The 19,439-nt window shown below is 37.8% G+C and overlaps 1 protein-coding gene across 3 annotated transcripts in view; it reads right to left on the reverse strand.

Annotated features, from left to right (window-relative positions):
• Positions 1–18,348, reverse strand: part of AGTPBP1 (ATP/GTP binding carboxypeptidase 1) — a 63,290-nt gene extending 44,942 nt beyond the window's left edge. The window contains exons 1-11 of one of the 3 annotated variants that reach the window (XM_054397372.1): positions 18,332–18,348; positions 17,251–17,321; positions 12,073–12,203; positions 11,489–11,556; positions 11,033–11,096; positions 10,567–10,713; positions 10,164–10,295; positions 8,231–8,324; positions 6,808–6,845; positions 5,117–5,325; positions 700–877 (exon numbers count right to left, since the gene is read on the reverse strand). In XM_054397372.1, the coding sequence (XP_054253347.1) occupies positions 700–877; positions 5,117–5,325; positions 6,808–6,845; positions 8,231–8,324; positions 10,164–10,295; positions 10,567–10,713; positions 11,033–11,096; positions 11,489–11,556; positions 12,073–12,203; positions 17,251–17,282 (1,093 nt within the window). In that variant the 5' untranslated portion in view covers positions 17,283–17,321; positions 18,332–18,348. Of the gene's footprint in view, positions 1–699; positions 878–5,116; positions 5,326–6,807; positions 6,846–8,230; positions 8,325–10,163; positions 10,296–10,566; positions 10,714–11,032; positions 11,097–11,488; positions 11,557–12,072; positions 12,204–17,250; positions 17,322–18,331 lie in introns of those variants that run through there. The other 2 variants (XM_054397370.1, XM_054397371.1) reach the window with 2 other exon arrangements.
• Positions 18,349–19,439: the final 1,091 nt, after the last annotated feature.

Genomic DNA, 19,439 nt, shown 5'->3' on the forward strand with positions numbered 1-19,439 from the left:
TTCCATTCCTCAGATGGTCACGTACCCTGTCTTCACTTACAGTGGGAGGGACTTCATGTCCCTGGTGTCCATCACATGGGCCATCAGCATGAGAGCCATGAGGAGAGGTGCTACCAGTGAAGACTGAGGCATTCCTGCAGGAATGGCAGCGATACAGCTGGGAGTGGGGTAGCATGCTGTTTTTCTGCTTTATGCTTTTTTTTGTTGCATTTTACTGTGCTTTTCCTGCAAGCAGGCTAAGCTAAGGTAATAGTGCATATTATTATTATTATTATTTATTCAGTAAAGTCTTATCTTATCTCAACTCTTCACTCAACCCAGAGGGTTTTAGTGTGTTATTTTTCCCTCACTTCTGCGTTGGCAGGTGGAACAGATGTATTAATCCATGCTCAGGGTGTAACAGTCTAGTGCAAGGGCTAAACTGCCTGCTCCCTCAACACAAAAGTGAGGGAAAGAGTAACACACAAAAACTGAGATATAAAACCTAAAACTTAACCATACACGTAGACAGAATTTTCATCAGCTAAAACCTGACTTTAGAAATTGGTGCTTCATACTACAGGATGTAACAGGAGCTTTTCCTAACTGAGTCTCAGAGTCCAGGTTTTCATGGAGAACACAAATAACTGCAATTGATTCCACCCTACATAAAGCAATGTTATTAAAAATTGAAGACAAAACATTACAAAACTACCATACCATCAGGAGGCAAATTGTACAGCTGAGCCACAGGACCACCGGCAGGAATAACTGGGAGTTGGAAATGGAAAGCACTTTTTATAGTTGGTAAAGGAAGACGATTTTTAGGAAAACATTTTCTCATTATTAAGCTGGATGTGTTGACAAGTGGATCGAGAGTTCTTACTGCAAGGCACTCCTATTAAGAGGAAAATAATGAAGACAATAGAGAAGAGTGTCTCAAACTGCTAGTCAAATTAAATTTGTTTTACAGATTTCTAAAATTCACTAACAGCACAGTAATATGTTTACCATAAATTTTGCTTTGAAGGCTAGAACTTCATCCTACTGTGGCAGTTTAGGCTGGGTGCCCCCTGCCACTGCTGCATGAGATACACCTCTGGTGTCCTGGGTGCCCACCCACAGGGGTGGACACAGGAAACGACGTATTTCTACCCATAAATCCTGCACCCTATAAGGCCATCTGCAAAGTCATTCTCTTCCTCTTTCTTCCCTCTCTGCTCCCACGGGAGATGTCCTCTCTTATCGGGTAATGCCGGGGGAGTATCCTCAAGGCCTCTTAGGCCTGTCTAGGCCTAATGCCAGGAGGAGAATGGAGGGGGGGAAGTCTCAGACCTGGCCAGCCTGAGACTTGCCTAGCAGCGGGAGGGGGAAGAAAGAGCCCTGGGGGGTTTGGGTTTACCCTCAGGTGGGAAGAAGGGAAGGATTGGGAAGCTTTCGGAATTCTGTGAGGGGTTCTGTATGCTTTGGGATACTCTTTGTCACTATGCTTTGTAGCTTGTAGTTCTCTGTAGCTTCACCAATTGCTTTTCCATTTAAACTTTCCATCACTCTCCAATCCGTTTGTGTGAGTCTCATTCTTTTGTCCCTTTCGGGGCAAGAGAGGATCTGTCTGGCCCCAAACCAGCACAGATTTTTGGTAGCAGAGGATGGTTCCTGTGCTGAACTCTGCAAATTGGATTGGAGAAGAGCAGGGGTGGGAGGCCAGATGCCCACCAAAGCCGCTCTATCACTCCCCCTCTTAAATGGACAGGGGGAGAGGGGAGGAAGAAAAAAAAATTGACCAAAGCTAATAATAAGATAGAAGCGAATTTAATAACAATAATAGTCAAAAGCAATAGACCGCGCGGAAGCAAGAGAGAGATGTTAGTCTCTACTTCCCATCAGCAGGACGATGGTCGGTCTCGGGAAGTAGGGCTCTCTAAGCTTGATAGTTGCTTGGGAGGATAGACGCCATGGACCAATCCCCCCACTTCCTTCTTTTACTTCATTCTTATATCTGAGCTGACGTCATATGGCATGGAATACTTCTTTGGCCAGTCCAGGTATGCCAGCTCAGCCATGTCCCCTCCCAAGATCCTGCCCATCCCTCAATGTACTCTTGGGGCAGGGAAACATTGAAAAGACATAGCCTGGGTACTTATTCAACAGTAGCCAAAACATTGCTATGTTATCAACTGCTGCTGCAAAACACAGCACTGGAGAATTAACTCCAGCTTGGCCAAACCCAATACAATCTCCACCCCTTATTCCATACCATTTGCGTCACGCTCAGGTTCTACACAATTCAGTACCTTTGTGCCTAGATGGCATCAGCGTGCATTGTGCCCCCGTGTCTACCAATGCCTTATATTTCTGTGGCTTTGATGTGCCAGGCCATCGAATCCACACAGTCCAATATACTCTGTCATCCCTTTCCTTCTCCTGGCCAAAGGCAGGGACCCTCTACTCTTGGTCTTCATCAGAATATTCAATGTCTGATCCAGGTGGTACGTGGCCAGAGGTCCCCTCATCAGGATCAAGGGGTGTAACCTCAGTTCTTTTCCTCCTGGAAGATCGTTTGATTGCTCTCCTGGCTTTCTACAGCAGATACCTTTGCTGCCTTCTTAGATGATCCCTTTTTAACCGCCGTCTTCCCTCTTAGTTCACGAACACGAGTTTCCAGTTTATAAGTGGGTTCACCATCCCACTTCCTCATGTCCTCTCCCTGGTCACGCAGGAAGAACCAGAGTACTCCACGTGGCGTGCGCCTGGGTCTCCCCTTCCCTCCAACTGGGGCAGAAGGGGACTGGTTTCTTGGGGTACACCTAATAGGTGAGGCACTGGTTCGTGGGAATGAGTTGGTGCAGAGGTTATCTTCAAAATTCTGGAGCCAGGCTGACACTACCTCCACAGGCCGTGTGTCCTCATCTAGATAGTACATCAACGCTAGGCTGCTTGAGTACAATGCTGGAGCACCTTGGATCACTTTCCTCCACATGGCCCGCGTGCATGGGACATCCTCTGGGTCTGTGGAGACACTTTGATCATCTAAGTCACCATAGATAACTTCCAGCACCGCTAATTCTCTTAGGTACTGGATGCCTTCATCTGCAGTGTTCCATTTCCCTGGAGAGCTCATAAGGTCCTCCTTGCATGGGTACCTTGCCCTCACACTTAACAAGAGTCGTCTCCAGAGGCTGCATATGCCTGTCTCCTTTGCAATCCCTTTTTCAATACCTCTGTTTCTGGCAATGGGACCCAGTTGTTGGGCCTCTTTCCCTTCTAGCAGTTGACTATCAGCCCCATTGTCCCAGCACCGGAGCAGCCAAGCAGCAATCCGCTCTCCTGGCTGGCGGCTGTAATCCTTGCGCAAGTCTCTCAGCTCTGCCGAGGTTAAGGACCGAGTAGTTTCTGCTTCTTGTTTGATCTCGCTCACTGCCTCTGATCTGCCAGTTGATGGACCAGCCTCTTGATCATAATCTTCCTCATCCCTTATCAATCGATGAGAGGGACCTGTTGACCTCCTTGTCCACTGTTTCTTTTTCACTACTGGGGCAACCTCTTTGGCTGTCATTTGGGTCCCCATCTCAACCATGATATCCTCAGGTAATGTTTGAGTACCTGCCTCAGCCACAGTTTTCTTAGAGCACTGAACTGTGGCTCGGTAAGCACAGGCCAGGCCCCAGTAGAGTGCAAGAAGTTGTTGGTTCTCATTGGGATAGGCAAGGCACCCTTGTATCAGATGGTGAGTCAGCTTAGTGGGATTGCTCAGCTCTTCTGGGGTAAAGTCCCAGGCTATGGGAGGTGATAACCGTCCTAGGAATCTGCCCAAATCCTTCCACACTCCCTGCCACCCAGGGACCGACCACCTCAGGGCACGTTTCAATATATCCCCACCCAAGGGCTGTTTCCTGTCATACCATGATGGAACCAAACTCCACAAAACCCGTAACATGCCAGTGACGTTGATTAGCAGTACTAGAGAGCTCACGTAAGGATGGATCAAAATCTTGGGGGCCTGCATAATAAAATTCTCTATATTCATTTCAGGCGGGGAGAAAGAAATGATAACCTCTCCAGCATAGCTCCCACAGAACAGTAGCCCTACAAGTAGGAGAAACAAACACATAGCCATTATCTGCCTCGGCATGTTCCCAAACAACCGAAACGTTTCCAAAACAAAGCAAATATTATCAAGAAGCCACGTGACCAGCACAGAAGCTTGTATCTTCAGCAGGCTTATAGAAAAACTACAGAGTTTACAGCTATATTATGTATATATGTATTTTCTTTTTCTTCTTCCCGGGTTTCGGCACCAAAATAGACTGTGGTGGTTTGGCCCTGGCCTGGAGGCCAGATGCCCACCAAAGCCGCTCTATCACTCCCCCTCTTAAATGGACAGGGGGAGAGGGGAGGAAGAAAAAAAAAATTGACCAAAGCTAATAATAAGATAGAAGCGAATTTAATAACAATAATAGTCAAAAGCAATAGACCGCGCGGAAGCAAGAGAGAGATGTTAGTCTCTACTTCCCATCAGCAGGACGATGGTCGGTCTCGGGAAGTAGGGCTCTCTAAGCTTGATAGTTGCTTGGGAGGATAGACGCCATGGACCAATCCCCCCACTTCCTTCTTTTACTTCATTCTTATATCTGAGCTGACGTCATATGGCATGGAATACTTCTTTGGCCAGTCCAGGTATGCCAGCTCAGCCATGTCCCCTCCCAAGATCCTGCCCATCCCTCAATGTACTCTTGGGGCAGGGAAACATTGAAAAGACATAGCCTGGGTACTTATTCAACAGTAGCCAAAACATTGCTATGTTATCAACTGCTGCTGCAAAACACAGCACTGGAGAATTAACTCCAGCTTGGCCAAACCCAATACACCTACTCACCTTTTTTCAATAAAACTCAAAATGAAAAGTGAATAATTAACACCCCCACTCCCCCAAGATAGTCACAGCCAAGGAATAGCAAATATGAATTTAATTCTGTACTATTTCATTCCACTTTAGTCAAGTGCATAAAATAATCCGTACTCCTGTAATACGAAATGACTACGAATGTCATAACATAACCATGACAAATTTGAGTCTGGATGTGTTTTTAAAGCCAAAGAGACTCAAAACAACAAAACTCAACTGCAATAAACTTACTTGTGAAGTGTTGTAAAGAATTTTCATTCCATTGGCATCAATGAATGCTTTTCTCCCCAGTTTGATGTTTGTAACACTTTTAATGCACTGCAAAACTCCTTTCCGTATCAGCATGTATCTGTGTCGGCTATCATGGCGGTGCCAATCAACATAAATCATTAAAAGCACCTGCACATATCCTCTGTCTACTGCTCTCCTGGCATTTGTTTCTTTATGGGGGAAAAAAAAGTTAGGAAAGAAAATTAAACATTATTTTCATATCAATGTAAAATTACTCTTTTATCCAAGTAACTGAACTGTTTCAGTTAAAGCAGTAATTTAGCCACACACAGCTGTTTTACATCAACCTAAACCAAAAGGATAAAACAGCTGAGGCCAGTAGTCTATAATTCATCTTTCAGAATAACATTGCATGTAATTCTCACGGTTTACCAGAAGACTAATGTATAATTACCTTTAAGTGTAGTGAAAGATACTGTCAGCTAGCAAGTAAAACATAATAAGTGTTTCTATAAAGCATATATATATGTACCCACACTCACTGTGTGATTATAAGATTTGAAAAAAACTTGTCGTTTGCAAACCATACAGTTTTGCAGCAACTATTGATCAAATTTTATAGTTAAAACACCTCTATCCCAAGTATGGGGTAATTAGCATGACAACTGGGCTCTACACAGCAGAGATAAGTAAAGCTTTTCATAAAATACTAATATAAAAATATGGGAAATTACAACATCTAACCTCCTCAGGATTGAATAAGACATCTCAAAGAAGACCTGTTTTAAAGATACACCTTTTAAACACAAACTTTAATGCTGGGGAAAGAAATTAAATTGCCAATTTAAAGAACAGAATACTGACAATAATTCAGAAATACGTCTTTCCCTACATTTCCTAAGGAGAAATTTAAAAATTAGGAAATACCTTGGTCTTATAGATCTGTGTATCACACTGATCAAAGAGTAGAAAACTCAGCATTCTGAAATATTTGGTATAGAAGTTTCTTGTCATTCGACTAAAATGGTTTTCTGTAAATTCAATCATGCTTCAGTTCTTATCCAACTCCACTAAAACGAGTAGGAATACTGTAGCTTTTATAGAACACCAGTTGGAAAGCGCAAGTTTTTAATTCCTTGTCAGTTACAACCATGGTGCAAAAGACTCATCAGGATCCACAGCTGCTGGCCAAGATGGCCAATGCCTGGGTACAAACCACCATTCTGTAACCCTTTTTAACACCTCACAAGCATCTCTGACAGACCTGCCATTAGAACTCCAGATCTTAATTTTTGAAAAAGGTACCTAATGAAACCCTGTATTTATCCCTGCCATCCAAGAGATATTTTCTGATGTATGTATAAAGAAGATGCCCAGGAGCTGAGCTACAGATGTCCTTTACTGAAAGGCTGAGGTGACTGGATCCACATCAGTTGTGCAGAAGTAGGGCACCTTTCTGCTGTGTAACTGAAGAAATTGAAGAATGTTATTGAACATGAGTATGTACCACACAAACACTTAAGAACCAGAAAGCACAGCTAAAACTCTAGCCTTATTTCTAAGTTTCCTAGCCTTGACTTTGTTGTGGCCACACACTTAGTACCGGTTTCGCTGTCTGTGTGTGTGTAAATATGAACACACACACACACACGTTTCAACTACACAAACAGTTTTTGCAGGCAAACACTTACTTGATTTTAGCAACCCAGCAAGTGCGTCTAGAGCAACCCTGTCAACATAACAAGAAAAGTCAAACCAATAACCAACCTTAATCTATAATACTGAAAAGCTACACAAAATATTTACTGCTGATAGATTTATCATCTATTCATGTATTTCTGGTTTTGCTGTGTCACAGACTGTGCTTTTAAAATTTGATTTTACTAAAATACCATGCATGTCCGCTATATATGAACTCTGTGAATGTTAAAAATATCAGTGCAATGGCTACACAAACTTTCAGCCTTTGCAAAAAAAATATAAAGAGACATAATATAATGTTTATGGACCACACTCATTGGATGATATCATGGGTTTTTTTTATGCAGAAAAAATACTTCTATGAAGCAAAGGACACTCTTTTAGAAAATTGCAGGTTAAACCTGGTGGTGTATGAATATACCGAGGAGTACTGCTTGTCAATCTGCATTACAGTATGTAATTAATGGTGTAATATTTTTCTTGTACACAAAAACCTCGTCTCAAGCAATTCAAGATGTTAAACTAGAAAATATATATACAGATTTTACCCTTTTTTAAAGACAGACACTGCACACCTAATCTTAGGCCATAAACAAGGTTATAATGATTAATCACATCATGGAATAGAAAGTTCATATGTCTAATTTTAGCTCAGGCTTAAAGACACAAGGCATTTTTTAAAAAAAGGCAACTCCAGTGACCCCAAAAAACAGATTTAAATAATGTAACATGGGGAGTTTTTTGTATGTACTGAAGCTAGTGTATGAACATGAGATTATTATTTTACTGACTAGATGAAAAGTTCAGTTTTCCACAAGTATATATTTCAAAAACATTGCAGGGTACAAAAGGTGGCAGTGTTTATCTCCAGTTAGATCAACTTACCTATTTTATCCCTAAATTCACTTTAAAAAGCAAGAAACAAAAAGATATCATGGGTGGTAAGGGGATTTTTCAAGGTATACACTAATTTTTTTTTCAAACACAATAGCCAGAAAGCTGGTGCTTTCTACAACATGTTTTACTTTGAGCTTATAATAACTGTACAGATAGTGTGACCATAAACACAAAGGATGTGTGTGAGCCAATTTAACAAATTTGAAAATTATGAGATTGCCTTGATCTGTTTGTCTTGATTTGGGGATAACCATTGTACAGTTTCCATGCAGGAATATGAGGCAAAAAAAATGGCACTTATGTTCTTTTACCAGTACTGTGACTAGACATTCAAATACTTCGCATTAGTGTACTAGGAAAAATTAAACTGTCAGATTTGTGATTCTCCTTCCCACCTCTACCCATTTTAACTTTTGAATACCAGTTATATATGATTTCTCTAACATTAGTCTTCATTTAGATGTTTTGAAACATCTAAGGTTTTCTGGTATACTGTATTAAAGAGACTTTACTTACTTCATAAGGCTTGTGTTCTTTTTACTAAAAGGGCCAATGATTTTAAATAGCAGTTCTACTACTCCATTCTTTCCCAAGGATACTGCATTTACAGCTGGAAGACCCATTTTAAGACAGGCAAAAGAGAAATAAATAAATCAATATGCTTAAACTAAAATTCACTTGAGTTAATTTTGAACAAAGCGATGTTAGACATTAGTGCTTTAAGATATACAATGAGAAGCAGATACGACTTTACACATAGTGTGATAACCCCATCCTGATAAAACTTGAAAAAGAAAAAAATTGTAACAACTTTACAAATAAAATCACTTACTACTTCCAATGCATGCTTCTGCTTTCTTTGGTATTAAGATGTACCATAAAAAGATCACAGGATCACAGGATGTCAGGGGTTGGAAGGGACCCAAATAGATCATAGAGTCCAACCCCCCTTTAAAAGCAAAATATCTCAGAGTTTATCAAGAGAGCAGAGTTTCTAAATTTTCAAGTCTAAGAAGCTCTATGACCTGCAATTGCCCTTGCTATCAGAATAGATGGGCATGTCAGGATTAGAAAGCCAAGCATCCTCTGTAAAATTTTAAAATGCCAGTAAGAATAAGCTTTCCTGAGATACATACTAGGCATATACGTTCTCAGAAAAAGAATTATAAAAATAATCTGTTTGAAAGGGAGCAAATTAAAAGAAATTATGCTCAGGCCTATGCTTGAGAAACACCCACTGGATGCATACATGGCTGAAGCCCAACAGGCACTGAAAATACAAACTGCTGAAAGAGGCACAGAAATTCAATTCCTGACTGGGTTCTAACAAAGCAGGATGAGAGAAGCTAAGAATTGACTTTGACATAACTACAGCTGTTATTAGTATAGAATTTATTACTTGAAAGCAAGCTGTGATTTCAGTAGCAGCAGCAACATTAAACCACTAGAATCTACGAAAAGTTAGGACTCTAGTCTAGTAGCAACTGTACACAAACCTGAATAATACTGCCTATCAGAATGTAATAAGCTACTCCTTTTTCTGTTTATATGGAGCAGGAAATATGGAAAGATAGAATTGATCTAAGCAGAGCTCTGTTCAATATCCTACTTTCAAGATGAAGTAAGTTTTCAACTAAGGTATGTAACTTTGTATTTAACTTTTCCATTTAGAAGCATTTTACCTTATTATCAGACAGCTCAACAAAAAGAAATCTTCCACAACTTAAGAGAATTGGGACTTCATGAATTATGTGAGCATCCTGAAAACATAATCTTACAGACCATCAAATCAATTTTCTTGGAGGAATGTGGTTGCATTTTCAATTTCTCATAGCTGTTTAAGGGAAGGAAAACTTGAGGGCATCTAACTGGCAGAAGAGATACAGCAGAAATCACACCATTATCATTGATTTCCTACTGCCTGCCTGAACAATGAATTTGGCTCTTGTGGAATAGTATTAGTTGGGCACTTCAACACAAGAAGTAATGGAAATTTTAAATAAATATTTCCCATGTGAACCAACATTTAAATTAGCAAGAATGAAATAAAATAACAAAAAGCAAAAAGCACTCTAACTATAAGCATGTAGAGCAAAGATTTAATTTAAATTGCTTTTGCAAGTAGAATATTAGCACTTCTGTTTACATTTCAAAGCATCAGCATTTATGCAAATAAGATGACTCAAAATTCCACATATTCAACAGCACTGGTTAACTTTCCCCCAACTACTTACATATACACACATACACAAAACAAACAAGTACAAACATACTTCACAGCTTTTATTAGAATTTAAGCAATCTGATCATATAAAGAGCAAATTCTCAGATCAAAATAATTATTTTAAATATATAACATTAAACAAGATTTATATCCAATACTTTAACTGTATGTAGGTTAAAAAATTTATATCACATGGGAAAGGAAATAATTATCTGTGATACTTACAGTTGGTTGAATAAACTCTTAATACTTGAAGACATGGCAATATTAGCCTGTGGTTCTGCAAATTCTGCTTCACTAAATTCAATGATATGTTTAGGGCACCGTTAATTCTTGCTTTCATGCCAATCTTTTTGTCTGACAAAAAAACATACATAATCAATCACACTAATTTTGAAACTATTATAAAAAAATAGTTAAATTAAAAGCTAATTCCTTCTACTGATAACATCAACTCTGCCAATCTATTTTTCACCATTCATTCCTCTCTTTTTACTCATCCTTTTCTTCTCCTCCACCAATTCTGAGGACATGGATGCTTATACAATAATACAAATAATTTTTTTCATAATTTCAATAATAAAACTGTAAGGCATTAAGCCATATCACTTAAGTATACTATTACCACCTTTTGGACCAACTTTTGCAAGAAGAGTATGAAGAAGCACCATCAATTCTTCATTTGGTGGAGTGTCTCTGCTGGCAGTCAAAAGCAACTGCAGTAAGATCTGTGTCCCTCCTTTAGTGACTAAGACACTTGCTCTCCGACCCCCACCTAGGGATTAAAATTCAACTAATATCACCAAAAGCAAAAGAACAATTAGTTATTAAGCTACAGCTATCACTTAGAAAGTCTTTACAATAGGAACATTTTCTTCATATGTTACTGACTATGCAAGAACATGTTGGTATAAGACTTATACCAACACAAAACTATATTTGTGTAATTACGTGAAAGGTAACATCAGTCTTTGTGTTCTTTTTATTCTGCATATTCAGCTTTGGCAAACATCAGAAACACCAAGCAAACACCAGAAAGAATTTGGCGAAAGACTACAGGCATATAATCACAAATTGCTCCTTAACGAACTTACCAACTGAAACCACCTCAATGAGAATATTCAATATATTTACAATAGTTTGAGGATCCTTTGTACTCTGCAATAAAAAATATTTCTTTATTTAATCTAGAATATAGCAGTTTAGATACTTAAAGATCACACAAACTGTGACCATTAAATCAAACAGAACTGAAGATGTAACCACTCAGCTAACTATGCCATTATCAAGCCTGAATTAATCACAAAACTAATTAAAATTCAGTTTGTAAGATGGCATATTAATTAGAACTGATAGCTGACAAATGATTTCTTAGAACTTCTAAAAATTGTGAGGCAAAATTTTTAGTAGGTTATGTACTTCAAAACTGTACCTAATCTTTACAGTCCTACACAAGTTTTAAGAGACCAGCAGGATAACAACATGTTTACTACTATCAAATCCAATGATGAAACAAAACCTTGATAACCACACAAATTAAAACGTTTTACCTCTAGGGTTGACAGGATAATTTCTATTCCAGTGGAACCTTTAGAAGTCATCTCCTTCCTGGTTTTTTCTGCCAATGAGAAAACCACCACCACTTTTTGTTTAATATACTAGCTTGCAGGGGAAAAAAAAAAAAGTAATCATATACAGATTGATCAGAAAATCTACACTGCAAACCAGAAAACCTAATAAAAAAGCCTATCAGAGCAAATGAAATAAGTAGAAGTGATTACAAAACTCATTTTTTACTTCACTTGCTCAATTTTGTCATCTCCCAGAAAAAATTACAAAAGCCCCTCTCTTCCAGACATGTCTACTTCTCATACACACATACACACACACATATAATACTGTGAACTACTACTTAGAGTATGTGTGTTTGACCACACAAAATGCACACAGTGTTACCAATACTATACCAAATAGCATTAAACATGGCCTTTAACAGGTGCTTTCAACCATCAGAGACAGAAACGGATAATCAAAATCATCAAACAGAAGCAAAAAATCTAAAAGAAGTCCAGCAAGGAATAAATACAAGAAGGAAAGCTCAAAATGAGAACTACTAAACCCACAAAACATTTACCTTGACTCTGAACCAGATGAAGGATCCTTGAGGTGATGTATCTGGCATTGTCTGCTTCTCCTAATACAGAGCCCAAATTGATCTTCTCCAGCTGTGACAGCAAGGACATAGTCCGAGAACTGGTAGAAATGCTACAAGAAAGATTATTTTAACATTCACTTTTCCATCTAGATCACATAACAACCCCACTAACAACAAAAATTCCATGTCTAAGTAAATAGAAGGAGTAGCTTTCTATTTTATCACAATTGAAAAATAGTTTTAATTCTCCTTAATTCTGGCAAACTTAAATTTTGTAAAGCTTGCATTGCAGTAGACTAATTATACACAAGAGCAACTACGAACAAGGAGATTGGCTGCAGCAAATAAAATCCAGATACAGGTACAAAAATTGTTTATCTATGCCAATTAGAGTAAATTACATTTAATAGAATTTAAGTTAAGTGCCAAGATAGTGTATTGAGCATGCCATTCAAGGAAAAACTGGCTACAAACAGTCCCAAAGACTCTTTGTGATGTCAGTTGGTGTTCTGGGAGTGAAAGAAAAGAATATTGTTCTTGAAATGAGCAAACCAGAACCTATCAGATGAAGAAAAATAATGGCATTTTGAAGAAAAAGCTTCAGAAGCTGCCCAAAGCAAGCATCAGAGTTTAGACTAATTTTGAACACAAGGGTATTTTGGCCTGACATCATAACATTGCTTTCAAAATGTATTTTAATATAAAACCCAACATCAAACCAGGAATTCTTATGGATCTGTAGATTATAGAGAATGAATAAATGAAAATACAATATTCAAAACAGAGTCAGTCTAGAAATTGGTTTATTTGTTCTCCAATTTTAGATCATGAGAATTATTCAGAATAGTTTTGAGATTCACATTTCCACATGAAAGTAATGTAACAAAGGTTTAATGTTTAGAAAGTTTTAACATTTGAATTATAGTTGTGTAATTAACTATAGGAAATGATGATTTCCAATTATTAACTACCTTCAACAGGAAATTATGATTTCCAATTATTAACTACCTTCACTTTCCACTTCTGTAACTTCGGAGTCCTGCAATAATCAACAATTATTCTTTTTACACACATATGTCTCTATCTGCAATAACACTAAAGCATGTAGCATTAGTTTTGTAAATGCTGTCAGTTTTGTTTATTACAATGAGAAAATATTACTCCTTGATTTGTATTTTACGTTGCCATAGGCTGAATTTTAATCTGCCGCTGTTATTCAAAACCATCCCGCCTCATGCCAGCTTCAAAATGGAAGTGCTGGATAGAGCAAAGTATTATGGGGCTTGAAGTTCAGATCATAACATGAGAGGCTCCTGGTTCCAGTTGCTGCTTTTGGGTTCTGGGGATCTGAGTGTTGCCTCTCTCTTCTGCTGAGATGGCAATGGGACAGGGAGGGATGGAGGGGTTGTGTTTTTAGCTCACTTGCTTCAGCTTGCTGCTGCTTTCTGATGTGCTTTTTCTGCAAAAAAAAAATAATGCTAAGATAATTGTGTGTTTGTATTGATTGTTTGATTTTGATCTGTAAACTCTCATCTCACTCTTTTTTGTCTCAACCTGGAATTTTTTGTGAATTGTTTCTGCCTCACTTCTGTTGTTGGGGGATGCAGACAGGTTAACCCATTGACTTTGCTTTAAACCATTACATACATCTGTGAAAAAGTTTCATGTTTAGAGTTAACTGTACTACAATGATTAGTTTACATATGGACAAAAATGTTAAAAGCATGAAAAAAAAAAGAAGCTGATGGCTAAGGTTGTACTGTCATGAAAGCAAACTGATAGACCAGCTGCTGAGGAAACTTCCACATTCTCATACTGCCATAACCAATACAGATGACACTTAGAAACTGTTAACATCAACAATAAAAAATAGTTATACTAATTACAGACCATAAATCAAAATCATTTTATTGTGAAGCAAGTATACATCAACTTCACAATTATTTGCTAGATTTCAAATTTAAAGTATTTTTGATCTAAAATAAATCTGTCTTGGTTGCTGAAATATTACTTACCTTGTACAAGTAAAGCATAATCCCTCCTAACTTTTCACAGAATCTAAAAGCCAGGGTGGATAGTATAAACCTGTTATTTACCTAAGTTTTGCTTTGTTTATTTATACTTCTTCATTTATCTACTGAATTGAAACACTTCAAAATAAACCAAAGATCTTAATGTCTCTAAGAGACTTGTTTTTTCAACCCACCCATTCTAAAGTCTTCTCACAACAGCACTGTTTAGTCACTGAGGGTTACACAAAGTCTCTACCACTTTATTTATAGAAGTCAAAACTAAGGAGCACCAGAAGAAATTTCATAAAACCAGATATATTGTGTTTTTCAGAGTTGGATGAAGATCATGGCTGCTCTTCATGCCAGACATATGTCCAACTAGTCCTCAACAACCAGCAAAAATGATTCAATAATCAAAGGCAGCTTCATTCCAACATTTTGTAAGCCTTCATTTGACAGTTTTTCTCCCTGCAGTTTAATTCTCTATTTCTCGCTCTCCCTTACTACAACATGATGGTTCTTTATTCCACTTCTCTACGTACTTACATGTACTTCCATCAAATATTCTTAACAATTTGCTGCATTTCACAAGTGTATTTTGAAACCATTCCGTCCTCCAATATTTTTGTGGATCTTTCCAGCTTCAAGTTGTCTGTAATTTTAACAAAAGCTTTCTTCTTTTTCAGATCATTAGTTGAAGTTCAAAATGTTTTCAGGCATTAACTTTAACCTGTAACACTGTTTCCTTCTGAAAGTGATCAGATCACCTGTATTAAGCACTTGCCTTAGCTTCCTTATGGCAATCCCATACAACGGTTATTTTAGCTTTAAACACATGGTATTTTAATGTCATTTTCCTGCTCATTGAACCTGTTACTGTCTCATACATTAAAAAAATTGATGCATATTCAAGAACTACTCAAACCACCTTTGGCTGTTCGCAGCTTCACACATTTGGCTAGTACTTAACAGGATCCTTGTGTGCAAACAAGGTGTAACAGTGTGAGATGGCTGATCCACAGGTTGTTTTCTGCTCTGACTCCTACACTCACAGCCACCAAATTTGCCTTCTCTCCTTTCTCTTCTCAACCCAAACCACTCAAATTCTGAAGACTACCAATAATTATTATTCTGGAATGGATTTAGAATTTCTTTAAGCACCCTGACCTGAAGTTTACCAGGCTTATCTGATTCTACAGACTGCACATCTCTATAGGCAGGAAGCCTTTCTCCATCCCATGTTGAAATGCCACAGTTCAAAATGCCCTTCACACCACCATCTTACTTGCAGAAAGGAAGCATGAACAAGCTTGCTGTCTTCTCAACTGCTGACAAAGCGCACAGCATGACTCTAGCTAACCAGAGAGCTTTGTGGATTTCTTCATTCTCTGGTTAGGAAAGCTATGAGTAGATATAGAGGAAATAATTGCACAGTGAGGAACAGGGGACTTCAGGACTGCATTTGAAAAATAAGTTCCTCAACAAGAAAAAAAAAAAATCTTCTTAAAGAATGTTCCCTCACCGCTGCAACAGATCTTCCAGTCCTACCAACTCCCAAAAGGTTACCCATTCTAACCCTGATTATGAAGAAGTGCTAAATTCACAACTCTTCATTATTCCTTGTACACTACTTTCTCTACACAAATGCTGAAACATATCATTACAATTTCTAAGTGTCTGCACATTATGAGAAAGATAAATCTAATGACTGTGATAGAAACTTATAAAAATTCAGTTATCTTAGAACTGGTTTTGGCTCTGTATCTTGCAAGAATCCCTTCAAAAGGTAATACTCAAAGGAAGGAAGTTATCAGAAACTTTCAGCTTCCCAATTGTGTCTACTTCCTTTGAAACTCTCATTGCAGTTAGCCAGCACACTAATACATCAGGGAATGTCTTCTTTCCTCACAGCAACGAGGTCTCCCATACTACAGTGAGCCTTTAAAAAACGATTTTAACAGGCTTGTCATGAGTTTGTTTTCATTTTATTCCAGTTCAAACCATTTCCTATTTACTTTTTTTAGCCACCTCCACAGTTACCAAATCATCTTTAAAGAGCTGGTAATTCTGACTAGTTCACAGCTATCTCTGTATAATAAATTCACCACCATTTATTTATGATTTAGGGAACAACTGTATTGAACTGCAGGGATGGAAGCATTTTAAACTCAATAAACACAGAAGAATAAATGGTACTCAAGTGGCACTCTGCAAAAAACCTAATATTCAGTATAAAACAGTATACTATATAAGTTATAATTATCATTATTTCCATTGCTGACAGAGTTTGGCATTGATTATCACAAGGACTAAGGAACTAAAATACTCTAAGTATCAAACATATTTTGGTCCACCTCTCACACAAACAGGGACAACCAGTCTCTGATAAGAACACTGTTATAGTCAGCAAAGGTAAAGATGATTCTACGTGCAAGCATTTAAACTCAATTTTAAATCCATCCCAAGACAGAAAATTCATCCACAGAGGAACACATCCTTCATGCAAATCCATCCACTCATTTAGAAAATAATTAGTATTTTAGAGAACTAAGACTAGAGACATAATTCCCTATATTGCCACCTTTTGAACTGTTTTTAATCTGATTAAAAAGCCGTTTTAGCATAAGAGTAAAACTGAAGGACTTTCAATAGTTTCCTTATGCTTAACAGACATGTTGCCTCACACACACAATCAACAAATTATCATGAAAATAACAACTTTTCAGCTCTTGGAATCTGTCATCTAACTTGTCCTGGCTGTGTGTTGCATTGCAGAACTGTCAGGGAATAACATACATCTTATAAAGAATTCATGGCTTCTTACACTGTATTATAAACTTGTCCTTCAGTTTCTTCAATAAAAATAATTTTGTTTTGGCAGTATTTGCATGCTATTATTACACTTTTCCCAAATAAATTTAATGGATGTTCAACATGTCATGAAAATTTGAAATTTAAGAAGGTAATAAACATGAAGCTACTTTATGCTAATCAATATTGACTCACGATTTCAGAACATCAACTTACACATTCTTACTAGAGACCCATAATGTATATTTTATTTATCTTATTATGAACGTAAAGACTGCCTTTGACAAATCTCAAATACCTTGATGTTGAGAAGTCACTATAGTTTTCAATTTACCTTTTTTCAGATGATGCTTTTACTTTGTTCATATCGGAAACCTGATTCTTCAAATCACCATCTCTGATAACCTGGAAGATATTAAACAACTACAAATTATCAACATCATCTGTTCTTTAATGATAAAATGCTATCACCATGTTGGATGTCTCTATATTAGAAATATTAAATAAGTTCACTTGCATCAATTGCATTTCCAAATACTGACAAGTTCTTTTCAATCTGTTTAATCCAGCTTTTAAAATAAACTACTGCAGTTTAAGTAAGGACTAAGATTCTGCATTTTAATTCAGTCCTACCAAGCTCAGGAAATCTAATTCTAATAAAACAGAAATTTATATCAGTTACTTCATAGACAATATTTTCACATCCAGGATATATCAAACAAAACTTTTGCTGAAGCCAGTAAATACACTTCTTTAAACTTACTTGACAATGCTGTGAGAAGCCACAAGATACTTATTTATGGCTGCCATTTCATGTATCTATAGGATAACTAGGACTAGAGACACATTAAGAAACATGGAGTGTTTGGTGTTCTTATTTAAGCAAGACCTGAATACTCCTCTTGGACAGAAACCATATCATGCTAAGGACTCAATTTTCCTATCCTTTTAAGGACATAGTGTCCTCAGAGTACACTGCTTCCTCAAACAGTGCCCCCAAGCAATTAAGGGTGCAGCCTACAGGACTGTTAACTGAACCTCAGTACTTCCATTTGAGATAAGTGACAAGTACTCCCAGTGTGAAAAAAAAAAGTGTCTTCAAAGGGTACAGTGGTCAGTTTTAAGGTAGAACACAGAGTAAAGGGAAAACAAGATGGTGAAAGACATGATAGGTGAGAATGAAGAAGATAAAGCAATGAAGTAAAGCACCTGTTGCCTTTGGAAATGTAGACATGAAATTCAGTCAAGCACACACGCACAGCTCCACTTTCCCAAAGAAAAATTTGCAAGACTTCTCAAAAATTCTTGGTTTTCAGCACAAAGACATCAGGTTTTTATTACTCGCAAATCCCACTCTGCAACTGCTAAAAGCCTAAAATAAATGAAGTATAAAGCAAGCTTATTTCCAGACTTACCCAAAAACCAGATTCCTTTTTTCCCAGCAGCGAGGAAGCAAATGCTTAGGTATTCACAAGAATTACAATTTGACTCCAGTTAATAGGTGTCCAAAATTCATCCAAGCACCCTTCAAGTGTAAACTGTCTTTATTTCCTTTAAAGAAAATGAATAGTTAAAATAGTTATAAGGCCAGGATTATTACAATCAGGCTGCAAGTTTTACTGGGGGTGTGTGTGGAAATAGATTCTTGAATTCAAGTTGCCAAGTGGTGTTTTGCTTGCAGTGTTGATGCACTGTCAGACAGATAATGAATAGTCTTCCAGTGCCAATGGTGTCTACATATTGTAGTGCACTGAACTGCTGCACAAGTAGAACCAGCTGTTTCTTGAACGTCAAGGTCTTAATTTGTATTGCTCTAAATTCCTCACAAAGTATTTGAGTACTGATGTGCAAATGCTCCACACCAAGAAGAAAAGACAAGTAGACATGAAAAGCACAAAAACTTCTGGGAAAAAGCCAAACAAACCAACCAACCAAAACAAAAACACAACACAAAAACCACTGAGAAGTAACAAGGGAAAAAAGAAAGACAGAAATGCAACCATCAGCAATTCAGCAAGCTGTTATAGATTGACAGAATGCTAAAGGCAGAAGGTTCATTAGTCTCAGTTACATATTTTTGTTAAATACATTTAATGTCACTTGCCTGCCAGTGGCAGGAAGATAAATTAGCACCAGTTCTTCTGCATTGAAAATATCATAAATTGGGGTGGGGACGGGGGGGAAACTCAAGTTAGAAGGGAACTAGAGAGCAGGGAGTGCAGACTAGTTAAACTTCAAGTGTAACTGAAGTTTAACTGGATACATGCTGGGTTATCTGCAATCTCCCTCTGCCTTTTCACCTTGTCTGTGGACTGTTATCCCCTCCACTCTCCCACCTGCACAGGGGAAACAAGCACCTTCTTCATAGGAAATTTCTCCAGACAGGTGAAGTTCTACACTGGAAAGCTACACTCACTATAATAATGCCACAAATACTAACATACATTAAATGGACTGCAATAAATTGTATAAAATGTTCATCTTTCCCTTTCTCCCCCCAAAAATAAAGATACACCTTACATA

Source organism: Indicator indicator, chromosome Z (genome assembly GCF_027791375.1).
Source record: "Indicator indicator isolate 239-I01 chromosome Z, UM_Iind_1.1, whole genome shotgun sequence".
Classification (NCBI taxonomy): domain Eukaryota; kingdom Metazoa; phylum Chordata; class Aves; order Piciformes; family Indicatoridae; genus Indicator; species Indicator indicator.